Here is a 21,485-nt window from a genome sequence, read left to right on the forward strand (position 1 = left end):
ATGGGAACAAGTTTTCTCAACTACCTCCAATGCTTTTTGGAACGAAGAAAGGTATATTAATTGTCTGTTACATGCATAGTCACTGTTACCCTTGCAGACGTCACTATCCAGAACAGTGAGCTGATGAGTGGCAGCATGGACAAAGGAACACTGGGATCCGGATCCAAGAACAATATTTTTTACATTTTGCTGCGAGACTGGGGACAGAATGAAGCTGCCGATGCCATGTCAAGGCTTGCCAGGCTGGCTCCTGTCTACCTCTGTGAGTATCTCAGCATCCTCGTTATATGCTGTATTTGCTGGGTTTTAGGGGTTTCTTCTGCTATTGTTTCATCCCCCTTCTCACCCCACACACATACACACACAGAGAAAAGCATATCTATTCCAAGCTAAACATTATGCTTTCCTCGGTGAAATGAATGTGATACTGACTCATTGGGTGGCACATTTGCATTGCTTTTCAGTCTCTTCTCAAATCTATAAGGGCTCCCCGTTGCCTACCAGATAGGGTTGTGTTACATAAAGGGCCTTGTGTGGGCTGCTTCCAAGGTTCCTATGCACTCACTGTACCCTCTGGGCCTTCCATGATTCAGCCCTACCAGATTTCTCAGTATTTCCCTACTACCCTGGCACTGTTCTATTTTCTGTGTTTGCTCATGTTTTGAGCATGCCATGAGTCAAGAGATCTTTACTGCCCCCAAACATCTTTAGTCTACTCTTACACTTGATTGATTCTTTGGCTGGGTATGGAATTGTCAATTGAAAATTATTTAACCTCAGGATTCTGAGGATATTTCTTTATTCTATTCTATTCTAGCTGCCAGAGTTGTTATTAAAGTATATTTCTATTCTTATACCCAAATTTTTGTATTGAATTGTCTTTTTATTCTGGAAATACTAAGAATCCTCTCTGGTTTTGGCATTCTGAAAGTTCATAATGGTACATCTTTGGTGGTATGGGTATTTTACCATTCATTGTGCTGAGCACTCTTTAAACTCTCTTAATTTACAATCATTTGTCCTTCAGTTCTGGAAATTTTCTTGTATTATTTTTCTGATAATATTCTCTCCTTTACTTCCTCCGTTCTTTCTTTTTGGCATTTCTATTAATTACCTACTAGAGCTTCTGAATTGACTCTCTCTCTCTGATTTAATCTTCTTTTCCTTGTTTATTTTTTTGTTTCTGATTTCATATTATCTTTTAGCACTTCTATTGATTTAAACCTATTTTTCACTATCATATATTTAATTTCCAACCAGTTTTATCCTCAGGTAGTTCTTTTTTTAAAAAAAATGTTTTTATTGATTTTTTTTTTTTTAGAGAGAGAGGAAGGGAAGGGATAGAGAGATAGGAAAATTGATGAGAGAGAAACATCATTGATCAGCTGCCCCTGCATGCCTCCTATGGGAATCAAGCCCACAACTCTGGCATGTACCCTGGCATGTGCCCTGACCAGGAGTCGAATCAGTGGCCTCTTGATTCCTGGGTTGATGCTCAACCACTGAGCTACACTGGCCAGGCTCTTTTTTTCTTAAGGCTTCCTGGTGTTTTTTTTTTAAATCCTCACTCGAGGATATTTTTTCTATTGCCTTTTAGAGAAAGTGGAAGGGAGAGGGAGAGACAGAGAGAAACACTGATGTGAGAGAGACACATCAATTGGTTGCCTCTGGCATGTCCCCAGCCAGGGCCGGGAGCCTGCAACCGAGGTACAGGCCCTTGACCAGACTCAAACCCGGGACCCTTCAATCTGCAGGCCGATGTTTTATCCATTGAGCCAAACAGGCTAAGGCAAAGCTTCCTATTCTTGCTCCCCAGATATATCCTCTCTATCACTGTGAGAGAATATTACTCAGTTTTATTTTATTTACTCCCTGAATATTCTTTTAGTTTCTTTTTTCTGTGTGTTTACTGTCTTCTGTATTTCTTGGTAATGAGTTTCCTCAAATATCTGGTTCTCTGGCTGTCCTTCATATTTTATGAGTGAGGCACAAAAACACTGATTGGAAATGGAGCTGATTGGCTGATAGATCTCTCAGTTTATTAATTGAGCTGGAAACCAGCTTTTTGATTGAGGAACTACCCAATATCCCTCTTAGTAATGTTTTTCTCCAGAGAGACTTGGTTTCTCCAGAGACGTCTTTCAATCTCAACCTCCTTCCCTAGGATGGAGACCTGGCTGCTGGGATTCTGGGAGCTGGACAGGGAAAGGGGCTAAGGAACCTTCGCCATGGACTATGAAGACCTTCCCTCAGTGCCTGATTGTAGCCATCCCCATCTGTCTGCACCCAGAATCCCCCAGTCCAGAATCTCTCTACTTCCATTTGTTTGGGTAGTAAGCTCCCATCTCCCACAGGGGTAAGGCCCTGGGCCTGCTTTTTGTGCAGACTTTACACTGGGCTTCTCTGTTTCCAACACATACACCAGCTCTAGCATCTGCAGAGCCTTGTTTCATCCCCCTTCTCACCCCACACACATACACACACACAGAGAAAAGCATATCTATTCCAAGCTAAACATTATGCTTTCCAAAAAGCATTGGAGGTGATCTAGCTTCTGAGCCTTTCCATTGGGCCTCATTTCCATAGCCACATCTAGGCATCCTACTCCCAACCTCCCATCTGCTCACTTCCTACATATATTGGGGCTAGGGTTATTGATGGTGCATAGTTCCGTCAAGGTGGAGTTTACATTTGTGTCTTGCTCTCTGTGTTTTGGGATGATTCCTGAAAAGAGAAACCAGAATTTGGGGGCACGGGGCAGAATCTAAGTCCCTATGATGCTATTCGAGAACCAGAAGTCAGATGTTCCATAGGTAGGTGGGACATACCGTGCTCCCACTAAATTGTAATCTCTGAGAGAAGTGAGTCTTAGTCTGGATTGTGTCACTCCCTAGGGACTGATACAGTAAGTTTTTTGCTTGTTTGATACAGTAATTTTTAATGTAATTTAATTATGACAGATTCTCTGAAGGTATAAACTTGTTTCCACATAGTAGTTTGACTGACATCCATGACTCTCTCTTCTTATTTTACCTATCAACTATTCCACAGCAAACCGTGGATTCTCAATTGGGATTGGTGACGTCACACCTGGTCAAGGGCTGCTAAAGGCCAAGTATGAGTTGCTGAACGCTGGCTACAAAAAATGTGATGAGTACATCGAAGCCCTCAACACGGGCAAGCTGCAGCAGCAGCCTGGCTGCACTGCGGAGGAGACGCTGGAGGTGAGTCTGGCTCTTCGGGCGGTCAGTTCCGCTATGTGCTCCTGGGATGTGCATCAGCCATAGAGAGAAGGTGGCAGCAGGGAGAGGGACGCAAAGGCAGTGGCTTCAGCCTCGTCTTGGCCCTGTGCTGCTTGTGTGTGTTTAATGAGGGGAGGGCCTTCGGTCAGGCCCCTTACGTCCCTCTCAGCTGTCACATTCTAGGTGATGAAGACACAGCCCTATCTGTTCATTTGGCCACACGGGGCTGCTTGTGTTCAGACATCACACTTGGCCCTTCTGGAGCTGGTAAAGTGCTTCTGCCCTGTTTCCCACAACCTTCGCCTAGAGGCTGGCACTGCCACTGTTTAAATGGATGGTCTTTGGAAGAGACTTGGGTACAGAAGATGGGAAATTCATGTCAAGAGTCATGTACCAGAGTGCTGCCCCTCCGCCCCCTTTGAAACTAGGTTAGCTGAGAACAGGACCAGCACATGTCAGAGTCAGAATCGCAACGATCCTTTGAGAGCCCTGCGTGTTCTCTGAAGCAGCCGGTCAGCAGTCTGTCTACACCGGGGTTTGCCTGGTTCTCCAGAGGAAGGGCTCTTTAAGCAGTAAGAAGTTTTCTGATGAAGTGAATTTTTAAAGCAGGGTTGTGGGAGGTAGTCACCCTTACTAGCTCAGTCTTAATCTCACTTAAGTCTGAAAAAGGGGGCGAGGGGGGAAAATGGGAGGTTCTCATCTAGAGAATTACTTGAGGCCGCAGCAGCACTCACTTTTACTGGAACCGTGACCCTGAGTGACAGCCTCCTGAGTTGGGGCTTGAGGAAGGACAGTGTGGATGAGCTGGAGGACTGGAGCATTCCAGCGGAGTCACCTCATCGCACGCTTCACTGTGGGAGTTCAAATGTGTTCTTGGCAAGAAAAACTAGACACATTTTATAAATAGTACAGGCATTGTCTTCCACTGTGCACATTTACTCAGGCATGTGTGTGCACAGCGATAGACTTGCTGATGTGTGTCATATGGTTCTGTGCGCACAGCCACGCGCATTCTCCTCACTGCCATTGAAAGGGTGGCTCGGGGTTTTGTTACTAATCCTCTTTACCTCACACACTGATTTGGAACCTGTGGAAGATGTTGGTCTGTACATAAAGGGCATCCTGGTCTTCCAAGAATCTGAAACCTCTATCTTTTGGAAATCTGACGTCTTGAATTTTTTCACATTTCCTTAAATTGTACATTTGTGGTCAGCAGAGCCAGTGCGGGTGACGCCCACACCTCCCTTTCTCCCACCAGGCTCTGATCCTGAAGGAGCTGTCGGTGATCCGAGACCATGCGGGCAGCGCCTGCCTCCGGGAGCTGGACAAGAGCAACAGCCCCCTCACCATGGCTCTGTGCGGCTCCAAAGGTGCGTGCTCTGACCGCCGCATCATTGGACTGTCCATGTGGACTGGCCGTATTCTCCATATGGACTGGCTGGTTCTGTGCTGGAAAATGTAGGGATCATAATTTCAAATAGACCTTTTGTTTATAAAAGCATGTCTTTTTAAATCAGGTTCACTCATATGTTGTTTTTAAAACACAAAAAATCAACTGTATTTTTGATCCACGGTTGGAAATCCACGTATGTGAGGGCTGACTTCAGTTACATATGGATTTTTGACTGCAGGCAGCTGATGCCCCTCACCCTCACGTTATTCAGGGGTCAGCTGTATATAGAAAAAGAACTATTTACATTTTGGGGAGTTTATTATTCTAGAGGAACTTCTTGGTAATGTGTGTGGGTTTCTCAGTTTGAGGGTGTTTTGAGCAACTTTAAAATAACTTTTAAAAAGCTAGGGATTTGAAAAATAATATGTAGTATTTAGTGATGAAGCAAAATGCTTTTAATTTCACACCTACCCAGGGCCTTAAAACATTAGGTTTCATGCTACTGTGCTCAAATTCAAAACCTCCATGCTTCCCCTATTTCTGAAAATTTTTTACAGATGAAGTTCAAATTCTTTAACTTTGCTGCCTTTAACCCCAATATTCTACTTTTTGCTCCTTGTACATGCCTCACCCTTTCCCATTCCTGTGTCTTTGCTTCCCACTCCCCCACCCACTTTGGGATTCCTCCTCCTACCCCGTTTTATGTCTAAGTCATAATGTCCTCCAGAAGTCTAACCTGGTTGCTCTTGAAGAGGCACCTGAAGTCTTGCCTCCAACCCTGACATGCCCGCTGCTCCCGAGCACCTCTAGCCCTCGCCCCCCCTTCCCTGTTACCGAGCTCTCCCCTAGGCTGTGACCTTACTGCGGGGAAGGGGCTGGGCTGCATTACGAGCTGTTTTATTCCAGGATCTGCTCGCACTTCAGTTAGTGTTATTTCAGTAAATGATGTTACATTCCTGACCTGCTTCCCCAGGTTCCTTCATTAACATATCACAGATGATTGCCTGTGTGGGACAGCAAGCCATCAGTGGCTCCCGAGTGCCAGATGGCTTTGAAAACAGGTCCTTGCCTCACTTTGAAAAACACTCAAAGGTAAGCAGTGGAGGGTCAGGCAGAACTTAAGGACAGCCATCTGCAGTGCAGAAGAGAGTAACTGAGCCCTGCAGCTGCCAACCAACATACAAGGGCGGGCACTGCTCAGGGTCGTTCTTGCCTCTTCAACCCAACCGGGTCGCGTAGAAGGAGCCTTGTTAAAACAGAGCTGTAAGGCTTGGACAATGCCCCCTTTGAAGTTCCTCTCCGAGGAGGAGGATTTCATGTTCCCGTCCAAATTAAGTAATCAGAATGAATATATATATATATTCAATCTGTTTGCTTATTTTGGGGAGATTTACATAAAAGTATAAGGATTTTTAAATAGTATAAACCACACTTAAACCAACCAAGAAATTTCAGGTTCTCCCTCTGGAATTCTCAAACTCAGCTTTTAAATGTCTTCTGAATTCTATTAGCCTTGTGGTTTGGGCGCTAATGTAAGCAGAGAGAGGCAGACCTGTGCTGAGGTGGTTCTGGGACTCAGGGGCAGACAACTGTTAAACCTGTAGTTACAGAACTTAAAGTAGATTTGGTCCCTCAGTAAATTCTGGGTGTGGAGCCCAACAGCTCCTGCCACTTGGAACTGCAGTATTTCTGTTCAGCCCCTCCTAGGCAGACAGCAGTGCTGTCCTGAGATGTATGGAGTCTTTGTATCAGGTAGCCCCAGGAACAAGGCAGGTCCTCTGCCCCTGGTCAGAATTCACCAGAGGTCAGGCAGATAAGTGATTGCTGGAATGGTATCTGCCTGTGCGTGTCAGGCTCAGAGTTGTAGGGCAGCTGACTAATTTGGAGGAGAGGCCGGGGGCATCCAGACTTCTCGGTCCCTGGGCCAGTGCTAGATTAGGCTTCGGGAAGTCTGCTTGCCTAGAAATGTCTTTGAGTCCACCAGCTGCCCCTTAAACACAGTAAGGAAGCAGGAGGTTGGTCTGTTCATCTCAATTGTCCTCTAAGGAGCATAGACCTATCCAGACCAAAGGCTATTTGGCCATTTCACATGGTGCTTTACACATGTGTGTATTGTTAACAGTGTCACTGAAATACACTGTACATGTCATAGTCACCCATTCAAAGTGTACAGTTCAGTGACTTAGTAAGTATATTCACATGACGGTGTGATCATCCCCATCATCTAATTTTAGGACATTTCCAGCACCCCAAGTGAACCCCGTAAACATTAGCAGCCCATGGTTATGTTATGTTATGTTCTGGAGGTGGACAGGCCTGGCCCAGGAAGGATGTCTTTAAGGGAGTCACTACTTCCCAGGAAACGGGCCGGCTGCTGCAGTCAGCGAGTGCCCTCCGAGGTCCTTGGCTGCCCGCCTGCTCTAGGGATGGCAGCCCAGGCTTTGGTTTTCTCTCCTGAGCCACTTGCCTGCCACTGGCACCAGCACCAGCCCTGGCGGGGACCTCACCCTCCTTGTCTCTGGTAAGAATGGGTTGTGCCAAATTATTTCTCATTTAGGGAAGAGTATACAAAGCCCGCCACTTCAGGAGAGTGCAGTGGCCAGGGAGTTCTAGCTGGAAGGTGTGGCATTTTCTGATGTGAATGGGTTTTGGAATGGTGGACCCTGAACTTTTTTTTGTTTGATTTTTCTTTTTTTTCTACCTCTCTTTAGCTCCCAGCTGCCAAAGGCTTTGTGGCTAATAGCTTTTATTCTGGTTTGACACCAACTGAGTTTTTCTTCCACACAATGGCTGGCCGGGAAGGTCTAGTCGACACAGCCGTAAAGACAGCTGAAACGGGATACATGCAGGTAATTGAAGAAATGTAGGCCATTGACAACAGAGTAGGACAGAGCTCTGGATTTTGACTGCTGAGTGTTTACATATTTTGTACATGAGCTAAAATATACCCAGTCTTGGTCATAAAAAGGAAAAATTCAGAAACAGAAGAAATTAACAAAAAAGGGTAATGTTAATGTTCCAAATCCTGTGTACCTCGAATGATCAAGACCAGGCCAGAGACACAGTTTGCAAGGCTCTATGGGAGGAGAATGTGCATCCTGGGACATAACAATTGACTCTCACTGAGCCTCTGTTTCCTAATGCACACAAGTGGGCGTGGCAGTGCGTACCTCCTGTCTATTGAGAGGACTCTGCTTCACTTTGCAGCTATGTGTGTAACTCATTACTAGTATCATCTAATGGACTCCAAGAATCTATTTTGGCATTTTGGTGCCCACAGGGGAGCTGGGAGGGAAGGCTCCCCACTGTGTGTACAGGCTAGGATAACAGGTCCAGGGGTTCATTTAAACTGGAGGGTTTCCTGTGCCCCTGCTGCAGAGGAGTGGAAACATTCCTGCTTTGTTCTTCCATAGACTGGGGGGGGAAAAAAATCCTTAGCAAGGGATTTTGTTTTGTTTCGTTTTGTTGTTTTTTTTTCCAGTCTAATTTTCATTTCTTCTCTGTACTAGTAATATATGTTTGTTTGTTTAATTTTAATGTTTTTACCTACTTATAATACCAAGTAAAGTTAACACTTCAAGTTGCTGGACCATGAACTCGCTGTAGCTTTGTGTCCTCTGTCTCCCACTGTGGATGCCAGTCTGAGAAGCATGGCCCTTTGCAAACTGGGAACCAGGGCTGCTAATCCAGAGATGTGAACAAGTGGGCCAGACAAACAAGGCCGCTGAGGGTGAAATCGGCTCCAGCCAGTAGACACCTACTGCTATACCTGCTTCTGTACCTCGTGTGGTGTGTCATTACTGATACTTCCCTTTTAATCATCTTTTGATGGGAAATTGCCCTTCACTTTTGGAGTGTGCTGCTTTTGTCAAAAGCCCAAGGACTGAAATGCTTTTACCACTCTTGCCAGAATGTCTTTTGACTTTATTTTTTGTCTTTACCTTTTGGAGTAGAATATGGATTTCCCAGAGCAGTGTGTTAACCTAGAACAAATTGGTTCTGGCAGGAGGGATTTTTGTTTTGAAGTTGCCTGGAGGAAGAGTTCTTTCTCCCTAATTCACTGAGCCACTGTCACATTGCTGCTGCAGTGGGTTCTGCTGGGGGAAGGTGTTCCCTAAGCAGATTTGAGAAATGGCCGCTGCCTGCTGGTTCAGACACAATGCTGGCCCTGTTCTCCTTCCCCTGTCCCAGAAGAGGGTCTGTACCTGATCCTCTGTAATTCATATTGAAGTCCATGGGGGTCCGAGATTAAGTTGTGTTTAGAAATGCAAAGCTGTTGCATTAATTTATACCTTAGGGAGAAAGAGAGAGGAGGCACAGCAGGCTGGGAAAACAGTGTTTGCATATTCCTTCAGGGTAGATGGGGTTTAAATTGCAGGTATTCTAAAACACACTAAAGTGCTGGAGGTTGGGCATATTCTAAATCCCACTGGACAGGTTAGTGAGGCACTCTTGGCCTCGTTCTTGGGGTTAAGGGAATCTTTTTAAGGGATTTCTAATAAAATGTTTTTATGTGATTAAAGGGCTAGTAACCTTGAAACTTAGAGTTGGAAATCTCATCCTCTGCACATGTGACTAGTCTTTGTTTTCTGTTTCGTTCCCTTTAGAGAAGGCTTGTGAAGTCCCTTGAAGATCTTTGTTCACAGTATGATTTGACAGTCCGAAGCTCTACGGGAGATATCATACAGTTCATTTACGGGGGAGATGGCTTAGATCCCGCAGCTATGGAGGGAAAAGATGAGCCCTTGGAGTTTAAAAGGGTTCTGGACAACATCAAAGTAAGATTTAGTATTATATCTGGGGTTGGAGTGTTCTTAGAATGGAGGTGCCCTTTGGAAAATCACACACAGTTTAATGCTCAATCATATCTACCCAACTACTGGCTTAGTATTTTCCTTTTGTGTTACTCTGTATAAGTTTTCCAATATTAAAGGAAAATATTTTCTCAATTTCAAAGTCTAGTGTTAGTCATCAAATGCCAGTAGAAGAGGGCTTTTGTTTCTATGTAACAGGCCAGTGTTATAAGTCATGGGTGTGAAAAGCAGTTACATTTCACATAATTTAGAATAGCTCTGAATTAAAATGTGGGTGCCTTTTGCTCCCATAGTTCCTCTTAGAGGAGCCAGCCCTGCAGAAATGACCTAAGAGTGCCAAGAGTGTTTTCCAGCACTGTTTGTGGTAGAGGCAGACCATCATGGAGGAGAATTCAGATACATAGTGGTCTGCCTGTGCATTAGGATGATATGTAGCCCTTACATCTTTGGGGAAATGCTGTGAGCTTGAGGGTGGTGGAATATTTTCACTCTTAAAATATTTGGAATTTTTTAAAACAACAATTTGTATTTTTAATGCAAATCTGGGTTGGGGTGAAGTTTGGGAGCAATGTGACAATACCCAGAAGTCTTTGTGTAAGTGGAGTACCAGTTTACCGTTTCCACCTTCATATTAAAGGTAGAATCTAAAACTTGTTTTGAAGGAGAAAAACATCACAGGTTGCTAGAAGATCCCTCTAAGTATCCTGTCTCTTGTAGCTTCTTTCATTTAATATTGCCCCCTTGTCCGTTGCCCCCGCCACATCATACTTTGTCCTTTGAACACTTGAGGCAGTCTTCCCGTGTCAGAGCGAGCCTGCGCTCAGTAAAAACGAACTGGTCCTGAGCACCGAGTCGATCATGAAGAAGCACGAGTTCCTCTGCTGCCAGGACAGCTTCCTGCAGGTAAGCTCCGGTGCTGATCGCCCCACCTGGCTGTCACCAGAAAGTGGTGGCCAAGGGCCAGCAGGGCACTTTCATGAAATGGGGGGGTTGTGTAAGAGTGTTTCTTTGTTTAAAAAATTAAAGAATGGCTGAGGCAAAATCTCTGCAGCCAATGTGAAGAATTTATCCCAATCTTTCTTAGTTTGTGGCTTTTACACAAGTGTTTTCCTATTAGAAGAAAAATGCTTTAGCTAGAGAACTGATTTGTGCGTAACCCCTCCTGTGGACCAGCTCTTCTTAGTTCATTCTGAATTCCAATAATTTGTATTGGTAGTGGGGCTGTCTCAGTACCCTTTTAAATCTCTCTTTCTCCTACTACGGTGTGGATCAGAAATCCCTGGAGTCTGCCCTCCTTTTTCTTCAGGGGAGCTGGTACCTGGGGACACTCTTAAGGGTTTTTTTTGTTTGTTTTTGTTTTTTTTATGTCACTGACCCGTTTAAGCAGCTCCTTTCTCTTTATGTGGTTATGATCAAAAGCAAAGGGATGCAGGAACTGATCGTTTCTTGTTTGTACTGATTGGTTATTCAAATGCAGCAAAAAATCGGCAGGAATGTATCCCTTTCAGTATATCAGAAATAAAAGCCATGCCCAGCTGGTGTGGCTCAGTAGTTGAGTGTCACCCTATGAACCAGGAAGTCATGGTTCATTTCCAGGTCAGGGCACATGCCTAGGTTGCGCACTCAGTCCCCAGTAGGGGGCGTGCAGGAGGCAGCCGATCAATGATTCTCTCTCATCATTGATGTTTCTATCTCTCCTTCCCCTTCCTCTCTCTGAAATCAGTAAAAATATATTTAAAACATTTTAAAAAGCCACAGAGTGAAAGTGCAAGGATGCTTTCAGTTAAGGAAGCTTCACTTCTTCCTTTCATGTGTTGAGGAGTGAAAGGTGAAAAAGAATCTTACAGAATGTAATATGTTTAAATCAAGAGTATGGCTAGGCTGGGTGCCTTTGTTTTAATGTTTTTCCATAGATTTTTTAACTAACAAGTTAGAGTTACGATTTTGTTTTTCTACATCATTATATTTACTTACATATTTCTCTGTTTGTCCTTGAAGACCTTAACTGAGACAGGCTATGAGAAATATAACGAGGTAACGCACTTCGCATGCTGCGACTGCCGAGCATAAAGGGCTGAACCCGAGCAGCACTCGGCTGCTTGCCAGCCCTGGAGACGACAGCCCTTCATCCTAGGGCTGGCAAGCAGGCCTCCCTGTGCGTCACTTTGGACGGGCCCCTTGCTTGTCTTTGACAAGGGTTAATGGGTGACCTCTGACCTCGGTGTTTATTTAGTCAGTGAGCAGCACTGTGTCATACACTGTGCAGGTCCTGGGAACACAAAGATGACTAAACATGTCCTTGCCCTTCAGTGGCTCACAATCTGGTGAACTCGGTTTTGCCAAGAGGGTTCAAAATCCGCTGGCCAGACAGATTTGTCTGCGCCTCTGAGATGTGTCCTGGCCCTCGCCTTGCCAGAGCTGAGGCAGCGGAGGCGGCTGCTGAGTGGCGCTGAGCCCTGGCCCTGCCAGAGGCTGGTGCCCCTGCTCACAGACTACTACGGTGTGAGTGTGAGAACCTAACTGCTAGTTAATCGTGTGATTAATCGCCTGTCATTTGCCATGTTGTGAGTTCCCTGTAGTATGCATGGGTTGATTCAGCTGAATTCTTAGTAGCTTATTTCAGTTTTCATTTCTGCAAAATGAGCCTTTTTTTTTTTAACCTCCAGAACGTCTAACTTTGTAAGTCATTACAGCAAAGCCGCTGGGAGCGGGTCCCTGTGGGTGGCCGCTAAAGGTTGGTTTCCAGTGCCTGAGCGGGGAGTGGTTTTAGGTGTGTCCCCTCTACTGTGTGTGCAGAGTTCCTCCAGGTGCCCGGCCGCGGGCTCTTTCCAGTTTCCCTGCACCGACAGGTGGGGCACCTTTAACACCTGGCGACAAATAGCAGCATCTGAGCCAAGAGGGCTCTCAGGAGCTTGCCCTAAAGCAGGCGTCCTCAAACTACGGCCCGCGGGCCACATGCGGGTGTTTTTGCCGTTTTGTTTGTTTTTTTTTTACTTCAAAATAAGATATGTGCAGTGTGCATAGAAATTTGTTCATAGTTTTTTTTAAACTATAGTCCGGCCCTCCGACGGTCTGAGGGACAGTGAACTGGCCCCCTGTTTAAAAAGTTTGAGGACCCCTGCCCTAAAGGATACGGCAGCGGCTGGACAAGAAGGTGGGGAGGAAATCAGCAATGTGGAAGAGGCTCTTTCCACGGATGACACAGAGGAAAAGTGAGGCGGCACAGGGCATGCTGCCTTTGAATAGTCCCTGTTAGGCAGAGTCATGCCCGGGGAGATGGCTCTGCTCTGTGGTGTGTGCTGAGTCAGTCCTATCGAGTGTGACGCCCTGGGAGCAGCACTCTGAAGGGGGCAGTTCCTTACCGCGCAGCACACCCCTCCGTAAGCACTCGCGGGAGGAGGTGACGGCTGGTCCTGGTTCTGGGAGTGACCATGAGGCTGGGTTTATTTCACAGACACACTGTCAGCTGTAAAACAGACGGGTTTTTTCCCCTTTGAGGGTTGCCAGAAAACTTTGCCTCAGGTCTGTAGTCTCCAATGCTGCCCTCCTCATGATGTACTTCTCACCTTCCTTGCTCCATTTTGTCGCCATCCTGCGGCTTAAAGTTCTGTTCTTCCGTCCTTTTTTGTTTTTTGTCCTTTGAGAGTACTGTTCTTAAATACAGCAGGAATAGCAAATATACTGATGTTTCATTCAATTCCAGCTGAGAGCGGTTTCCAGGAACCCTTCCAAATTTCTGATTGTGTGGGAAGGGAGCGGGAGACTGAAGGGGTGAGGCCGAGGTGAGAGTAAGGGAGCTGAGTGTGGGGGTGTTTCCTTTGAAATGTACATAATATCTGCAAAGCTATGCTTTAGCTTGTTAGTTTTTAAATGGATCTTAACGACTTCAGGAGAAAATCTAAAGTTAATCAGTCTAGAGACTAAGTATAACAGTGCATTTCTACCTGCTCTGAGCTGTGTGAATGGAGGCAGTGTGTATGCCAGGAGAGCAAAGGGAGAGCGGAAGGTAAGAAGGCTTACCTAGTGTAAGGGCGACATGGCAGGGCCAGGAAAGTGGCTGGTGTGGGCCACTGCTGAAGCATCATTGGAGAAAAAAGGCCCTAGAAACATCTGAACCAGTGAGCGCTGTGTCCAGGGTGTGGATGATTGGCTGTATCCCTTGGGGAAACATTTTGTAGTAGGAACTTTATCCGTGTTGTATCCCTTAAAGTATACATTTAGCTGTCACTATTTCAGTGATACGATGGGCTTGCCTATTACTGAAGTTTATAAAACACATCATATCATCTGAATTAATTGATATTTGCTGTATAATCACTCAGGAAATAAAGAAATTCATTAAGGGGGTTTCTGAGAAGATCAAGAAAACCAGAGATAAATACGGCATCAATGATAACGGCACAACAGAGGTAAATGGCCTTCCCCGGCTGGAAGGGCGGACACTCAGGTATTTTCAGGTACCAGCCCTAACTCTGCACTTGGTTTTGTTCTTCCAGCCCCGGGTGCTGTACCAGTTGGACCGGATCACCCCCACCCAAATAGAAAAGTTTCTGGAGACCTGTAGGGACAAGTACATGAGGTAGGATGCTCACCGTCTTAGATGACTGGGTAGTCACAAGGGTCTCAGATCCTTCCTATTGGCTCATGGAAACAAAATTCTGCACCAGCACCACTTAATGATTGCCTGTATAAACGGATGCTCCAAGGTGTGGAATTGCAAAGAAATTTCCAAGTGTTTTCTCCCCACAGAGAAACTACCAATATATATTTGGCAGGTGCCACCCCTGTCTCTACCTTCAGTTCCATTTGTTAGCAGGCTCTCATATCTTCTTCAGGTAATAGACATTGGGGCCCAGTCATTGCACATTGACCACAAGTAGGCACACAGTATTCAGTTTCATTATCTGACCCTCTGGGCATTGTGTCTCCTGTGTGCAGGTATTACCGATCTATGCCAGCTTCCTCCTCTGCTCGTTGCCAATTCCTTCCTGACCCTGAAGGCATTTTTTTCTGCTGAAAAGAAATAACCAGAAGCTTCTCCCTGGCAGTTTTACTGGACTTTCCATCCATATCTTCCTTCTAGGGCACAGATGGAGCCTGGTTCTGCGGTAGGTGCACTCTGTGCCCAGAGCATCGGCGAGCCAGGCACCCAGATGACCCTGAAGACTTTCCACTTTGCAGGCGTGGCCTCCATGAACATCACCCTGGGTGTGCCCCGCATCAAAGAGATCATCAACGCTTCTAAGGCCATCAGGTGCCCGCCTCCGTTTCCCTTCTGTTCCCATACTGCCTGTCTCGTTTTTTCAGAAGCAGTGATTCTCTTGTCATATGTGCTATTTAAATGGGCAGTATCTCAGACTTCAGTGGCATGCCTGTGTTAATCATATTTTAGTTTTTAAAAAACCCTCTGGGAAAAAATATTAGTAAAGTCAAAATTGAAAAATGGTACTTTTTGGCCATTGGTCACATGAAAGAGAGAAACCTAAAAAACTACTGGAAAAATGACAGCAATGTGGCAATGTAGATTTCAAACTTCTTTTGTTTTTGTTAATCCTCACCCAAGGATCTTTTTTTCCCTTTTTTTAGAAGTGGGAGGGGAATGGGGAGAGAGAGAAACATTGATATGAGAGAGACACATCGATTGGTTGCCTCCTGTACATGCTCTGGCTAAGGCCAGGGATTGAACTTGCAACCCAGGTACATGCTTTTGATCAGGAATCAAATCTGAGATCCTTTGGTGCACAAGCCATCGCGCTAACCATTGCACACCCAACCAGGGCTAGGTTTCCCTTTTCTTTTTAAATATGTTTTTACTGATTTTAAATACATTTTTTTATTGATTTTTTACAGAGAGGAAGAGAGAGGGATAGAGAGTTAGAAACATCGATGAGAGAGAAACATCGATCAGCTGCCTCTTGCACACCCCCTACTGGGGATGTGCCCGCAACCAAGGTACATGCCCTTGACCGGAATCGAACCTGGGACCCTTGAGTCCGCAGGCCGACGCTCTATCCACTGAGCCAAACCGGTTTCGGCTGTTTTTACTGATTTTAGAGGGGAAGAGAAAGATAGAAACATCAATGATGAGAGAGAATCGTTGATTGGCTGCCTTCTGACACACTCCCTGCTGGGGATTGAGCCCACAACCTGGGCACGTGCCCTGACCAGGAATTGAACTGGCAATCTCCTGGTGCATTGGTTGCCGCTCAACCACTCAACCACACGGCCGAGCAGATTTCAAATTTTTGATGTTATATTTCCAGCCTAACCATACCTGACTGATGTGTCTGCCATTTGGGCTGTGGTCATGTTCTGTGACTCCCACGTGATTTCATGATAGGATTTGTAGGTGATCTGAGACTAGAAAATAGAGAAATATGTTACAGTGCATTTGACCATTCATCTGTGATCTGAGTAAACACAGCATTAAGTGAATGGCTGTAGAATGGCAACTATAGACGTCCACGGTGGCGGGGGCTCCGCCTGCCTTCTCCAGGTGGTCAGTCTTGTCCAGGAGTGTGTGTTCAGGGGACACTACCAGGACAGTGGGTGCTGGAGGAGCTGGAGGTGTCCTGGAGAGCAGGTTATGGGGCAGGGGAAAGGGATGGCGGAAGCTAAAATACACAAAGAGCCATTTTACTCAGGGAACAGAACTAAATTAACTACTTATTAGGGCCAAAGAGGAAGAGGTAGGTGCACTTGGTCAAAAAGAATTTCATGAAAGGCATTTCATTCACTGGTAGAGTGGTTTGCCTCATCGACTCCAAAAATAGTAAATGTAAATGAGAATGTCTGGCCCTAGCTGGTTTGGCTCAGTGGATAGAGTGTCGGCCTGCAGACTGAAGGGTCCCGGGTTCGATTCTGGTCAAGGTCACATGCCCAGGTTGTGGGCTCAATCCCCAGTAGGGGGTGTGCAGGAGGCAGCCAGTCAATGATTTTCTCTAATCATTGTTGTTTCTATTTCTCTCCCTTCCTCTCTGAAATCAATAAAAATATATTTTAAAATAATAAATGAGAATGTCTGAGGAAGCAGCTTGACACAGCAAATGCTCAATAAGTTGCAGTTGCTTTTGTGTGCGGATTTAACAAAGCAGCCGTCTTCGAGCAGGCTTACTCCTCGTGCTGACATTGTTTATGCTTTACTTTTCACAGCACTCCAATCATCACGGCTCAGCTAGACAAGGATGACGATGCAGATTATGCTCGCCTCGTGAAAGGGAGAATTGAGAAAACTCTCTTGGGAGAGGTAAGGAGAAATCCCTCTTAATAATAAGAAAACTAGATCATCATATTGGAAGGAAATATAAAAGCCAGGTGCAGTAGGTATGCCAGTCGGTGTGTCCACACTATTCTATGTCCTTAAAAGAAAAGAGAGAGCAGGCCCTGGCCAGGTACTCAGTTGGTTAGAGCATCATCCAGATACACCAAGGTTGCAGGTTCCATCCCTGGTCAGGACACGTGCAAAAAGCAACCAGTGAATGCATAAATAAGTGGAACAACAAAATCAAAGTTTCTCCCCTCCCTTGTCCTATCCCTCTAAAATCAACTTTTTAAAAAATAAAATAAAAGAGTAAGCAGGCCTGGCCAGGTAGCTCAATTGATTAGAGCACCATCTGATAATGCCAAGGTGGCGAATTCAATCCCCAATCAGGACACATACAAGAAACAGCCAGTGTCTCAGCTGGTGTGGATCAGTGGTTGAGTGTCCACCCAGGAACCAAGAGATGGGAGGTTCTATTCCCAGTCAGGGCACATGCCTGGGTTGCAGGCTCAATCCCCAGAAGGGGGAGTGCAGGAGGCAGTCAATGGATGTTTCTCTCTCATCGATGTTTCTATCTCCCTCTTCTTTCCTCTCTCTCTCAATGAATAGAAACATATTTTTTTAAGAAAGAAACAAGCAGTGAATGCTTTTAGAAAAAGGGAAAGTGACTGACTAACGTGCTGGTCTTCTGATACTACAGATTTCAGAGTATATCGAAGAAGTGTTCCTTCCCGACGACTGCTTTATCCTCGTCAAGCTCTCCCTGGAACGGATTAGACTTCTGAGGCTGGAAGTGAGTCGTTAACGCAATGTGTAGAGGCAGCCGCCCTCTGTCAGTCCCAGGCTGGTGCTGGTGAGCGAGGCCAGGCACGGGGCGCGCGGCAGAGGCTTGCCTTTGGTGCTTCTGTGTGAGTCTCTTGCACCTTTACAGTCTCTTTCTAAACCTGACCTGACACAGATGTTGCCATTGAACACCACACAGGAAATTAGTTGAAATTTTGTGCAGGCCACCGTACCCATTCACTGTGACAAAGTATCGCAATATTGGTCTCCTTGTCCGTCTTCCCAGTGTCTAGAAGAGCCATAGGGCTGTCTGTGTCTTCCACATCTGTGGCCCCAGCACCAGCACTGCACCTGGCTAGCTCAGTGAATGTTTCTGGGTGGGCAGGTTACCCTTACTTACCATATTGGCATTTATGGTTGAAAGATTATCAGCCCTTCTCAGGGACAGACTGAGACGGGGTGCAAACTGAGTAACTTCTTGGCACCTCCCTCCCTCTCTAGGTAGTTAAGATCTATACTAGTCTTTACACACATTTTGTGTCCCTTCTCTCAAGTACCAGGTTCATGTGTTTGTTCATGGGAAAGATGACCCAAATTGAGCAGCCAGTTCTCCAGGTCAGCGTTTCTCCAGGCTGGCTCTGGCCACCTGCCTCTGTCCTTTTAGCACAAGAGCGGGGCCGCATCCGGGAGTGTAGATACGAGTAGCTGTGAGTTCGGTGCAGGGGAAGTGGCACTGATGCTTTTAAATTGTCCTGGCCACCAACCTCGCACTCCAGACTCCCCTGGAGCCCGGGCATGCTGCCATGAATTGAGCATGCATTTCCAGTGGGGGTGTGGAGGGACTATAAAAAGAAGCTATTTTATAAATAAGCACAAATAGACATACAGTACATAACAAATACAGTGTTTCTCTAGTATTAGAATTTCATGGTGGGGAGAGAGATTAGGGGGGGGAAAGCCTGAAAAGACTTCTTAGAGGGGCACGATGACAAAAGGCTGAGAAATACTGGAATCAAAGGCTCCAAACCTCCAAACTGTCAGTAATGCCCTGGGCGTGCGGCGCCCTGACCCCCGCAGGTGAACGCGGAGACGGTGCGGTACTCCATCTGCATGTCCAAGCTCCGAGTGAAGCCGAGCGACGTGGCTGTTCACGGCGAGGCCGTGGTGTGTGTCACCCCCCGCGAGAACAGCAAGAGCTCCATGTACTATGTGCTGCAGTTCCTGAAGGAGGACCTCCCCAAGGTGAGGCGACAGTCACCCTCAGGCCCTGCCCAGCCAAGTGCCGGGAGGTTTGTAAAGGGATGTATTTACCTCCAACATCAGTATATAGGCCCTAGTGCACCCTAAGTCCTGTCACTACTGAGACCGAGGGGGCACCTGTTTCTCCTTCTTCTGTGCCACCCTTCTAAGAAATCTGTCAGTTTTTTCTTAGTACTGTCATGCCAGCTCTGTTTGTTAGACTCCTCTGTTCTCATAAAACTGACGCTGGGAAAGGACACGGTTCCCTGAACTGCTGCCTTCTCCCTGGGCCTCAGAACAGTGGGCAGGACTTGTACGCGTGGACGTCACTGATACTCCCCACTGAGAACGGGATGCTCCCGGGAACACACCAGGGCCCGACGTCCACATCCTCTCTGCTGCTGTGGTTTCTGAGGCTGCCGGGTGGTGGGGGCCATGGGCACTGCAGGGCCTCAACGTCCGTGTCTCTGAGTCCAGGTGGTGGTGCAGGGCATCCCAGAGGTGTCCAGAGCTGTCATCCACATCGACGAGCAGAGTGGGAAGGAGAAGTACAAGCTCCTGGTGGAGGGTGATAACCTGCGGGCAGTCATGGCCACTCACGGTGTGAAGGGCACCCGAACCACCTCCAATAACACGTATGAGGTACTGCTCTCACCCGGGTCCCCTTACACGCGTCCTGTCTCCCTCAGCTGGTTCCTGGCGCTCCTGGGACAGCTGTTTGCTCTGGGTCTGCCGCTGAAGATCTGATTCTGGAAAGGGCTTGGGGCTTGCCGTGAACCTTCAGGGCAGAGGAGGGTGGGGGGGCAGGGGAGGGGGTGGCGTCCGGAAGTGGCTGCTTCTGCTCACCCTGGCTCTCCGTAGGTGGAGAAAACTCTGGGCATTGAAGCTGCCCGGACAACGATCATCAACGAGATCCAGTACACGATGGTCAATCACGGCATGAGCATCGATCGGAGGCACGTGATGCTGCTCTCCGACCTCATGACCTACAAGGTGCGTGGGGGCCCGGTCTCAGGAGAAGGAAGCCGGCCTGCTTATAAGACACAGAGTACTTGCTGTGGTGGCCACTGCGAGAAAATAAGACGTCACCATCCCCCCAAAACCAAGGCCTGGCGGGCAGGCTGGGTGTTCTGGTAAAACGCCAGTACAAACATTGCAACCTCCTGGTATGAGGGGGAGAATGGTTTTGTTCTTAGCAGAAATGTATCCCAAAGCAAAGCCAGCTATTGCCAAAGGCCGGGATGTCCTGGCAAACTGAGGTGTTTATTCCCAATTAAACCCATTTATCACACTTCTGTAGCCATTTCCAGGAAAAGACTAAGTTAACATGATCGTGAGGGGCTGAGGTTGGATGGTCGTTATGTATTTTTTCTTTTCCCAAAAAAATACCTCCCCTCTAGCAGCGCTGTGGGCCGACAGGTTTTTACGACCCTTCCCATTCAGACCTGTGCTGCACTCGATGGGAGGAAAGGCCTCTCCGACCTGGAGGAGAGGCTGTGCTGTAAGGTCCCCCTTTCAGTCTTACTCTGCAGGCACATGTTATGTTACTGCGGTTGCAGTAAACAGTGGGCCTGCCGTTTTTATGCTGCCTTTTTTAACAACGTTATATTTTCCATGTTGTTACATAGTTTTTAAGTATACTTTTTAATGGTGGTAGAATATTCCTTTGGGTGAAAACACCTAAATGGACTTAACTCTATCCCTGCTTGTGCTTTTTAAGTTGAGTTTTAAGTTCTTCGATATGTAATGAACATCTTCAGGAAGTACTCTCTTTTCTCTAGATTCTTACCTCTTTGTTCCGTGGCCCCTCCTTGTGAGTGTAAGGGTCCATGTTGTCAGTGGCTGGCAGCCTCACTGAGGCAGGTGGGACAGTAGCTATTAGGATCCTGCGCACGCCTGAGGTTGTGACCTGAACAACTACTGTATTTGGCTGATTTTTGCTTGTTCTGTTGAGGAGGTGCCGTGGGTGCGGTTTGGTTTGAGCTTCCATTAGTGGCGTGGGTGCCAGTCTGACAGGTGTCTCCCTTGACCCAGGGTGAAGTCCTGGGCATCACTAGGTTTGGCCTGGCCAAGATGAAGGAGAGTGTGCTGATGCTGGCCTCCTTCGAGAAGACGGCTGACCACCTCTTCGACGCCGCCTACTTTGGGCAGAAGGACTCCGTGTGTGGTAGGTTTGCTAAGAGCATCACCAGAGGCCTGGGGTGTTTGCAACTTAGACCCTTAGCTGGGGCTTTCTGAGAGGTGACCACACTGAATAGGCAGAGCTTCTATTTTTTAACAGTAAAGTCACAGATCATGGAGCTGGAACCAGTAGATCTTTTATCTTCCAAGCTTGACTGGAGCACCCCACGTCCCCCCACATCTGTTAGGAGGCTGCTGTCAGGACAGTCAGTTTTTGGTCCGAGAAGAAAAGATTGACCCTGCGCGTGCAGGAACCTTTCCAGCCCCTGAAGTCGCCGCACCGCTCCTGCACCCTCTGTGATGCCAAGGCTGGCAGGAGGGGGCATGCCAGAGCTCCCTGTTGTCCTGACTGTGGGTGGGCACTGCCCTTCCCCCAAGTGTAAGAATCTCTCCACCAGCTAGACCGTGATGGGCAACCTTTTGAGCTTGGTGTGTCAAACTTCGCCAAAAAACTGAGCATAACTCGGGTAGTGTGTCACTTTGAGGAAAAAACATTACTTCGCAAATGTTTCATCCTCAGGAGCAGCAAATATTTCATCCTCGGCATGCGGCCGCCTCAGAATTGAACCTGG

The 21,485-nt window shown here is 46.8% G+C and overlaps 1 protein-coding gene across 1 annotated transcript in view; it reads left to right on the top strand.

Annotated features, from left to right (window-relative positions):
- The window catches only part of POLR3A (RNA polymerase III subunit A), a 46,446-nt gene that overhangs the window by 22,395 nt on the left and 2,566 nt on the right, over nucleotides 1-21,485 (top strand). Inside the window, exons 15-30 of the mRNA XM_008145303.3 lie at nucleotides 98-262; nucleotides 3,052-3,224; nucleotides 4,501-4,612; nucleotides 5,609-5,727; nucleotides 7,347-7,484; nucleotides 9,243-9,413; nucleotides 10,239-10,352; nucleotides 13,772-13,858; nucleotides 13,946-14,028; nucleotides 14,533-14,703; nucleotides 16,602-16,695; nucleotides 17,411-17,503; nucleotides 18,571-18,735; nucleotides 19,210-19,374; nucleotides 19,594-19,725; nucleotides 20,767-20,899. Of these exons, the coding sequence (XP_008143525.2) occupies nucleotides 98-262; nucleotides 3,052-3,224; nucleotides 4,501-4,612; nucleotides 5,609-5,727; nucleotides 7,347-7,484; nucleotides 9,243-9,413; nucleotides 10,239-10,352; nucleotides 13,772-13,858; nucleotides 13,946-14,028; nucleotides 14,533-14,703; nucleotides 16,602-16,695; nucleotides 17,411-17,503; nucleotides 18,571-18,735; nucleotides 19,210-19,374; nucleotides 19,594-19,725; nucleotides 20,767-20,899 (2,115 nt within the window). The remainder of the gene's footprint in view (nucleotides 1-97; nucleotides 263-3,051; nucleotides 3,225-4,500; nucleotides 4,613-5,608; nucleotides 5,728-7,346; nucleotides 7,485-9,242; nucleotides 9,414-10,238; nucleotides 10,353-13,771; nucleotides 13,859-13,945; nucleotides 14,029-14,532; nucleotides 14,704-16,601; nucleotides 16,696-17,410; nucleotides 17,504-18,570; nucleotides 18,736-19,209; nucleotides 19,375-19,593; nucleotides 19,726-20,766; nucleotides 20,900-21,485) is intronic.

Source organism: Eptesicus fuscus, chromosome 17 (genome assembly GCF_027574615.1).
Source record: "Eptesicus fuscus isolate TK198812 chromosome 17, DD_ASM_mEF_20220401, whole genome shotgun sequence".
In the NCBI taxonomy this organism is placed as follows: domain Eukaryota; kingdom Metazoa; phylum Chordata; class Mammalia; order Chiroptera; family Vespertilionidae; genus Eptesicus; species Eptesicus fuscus.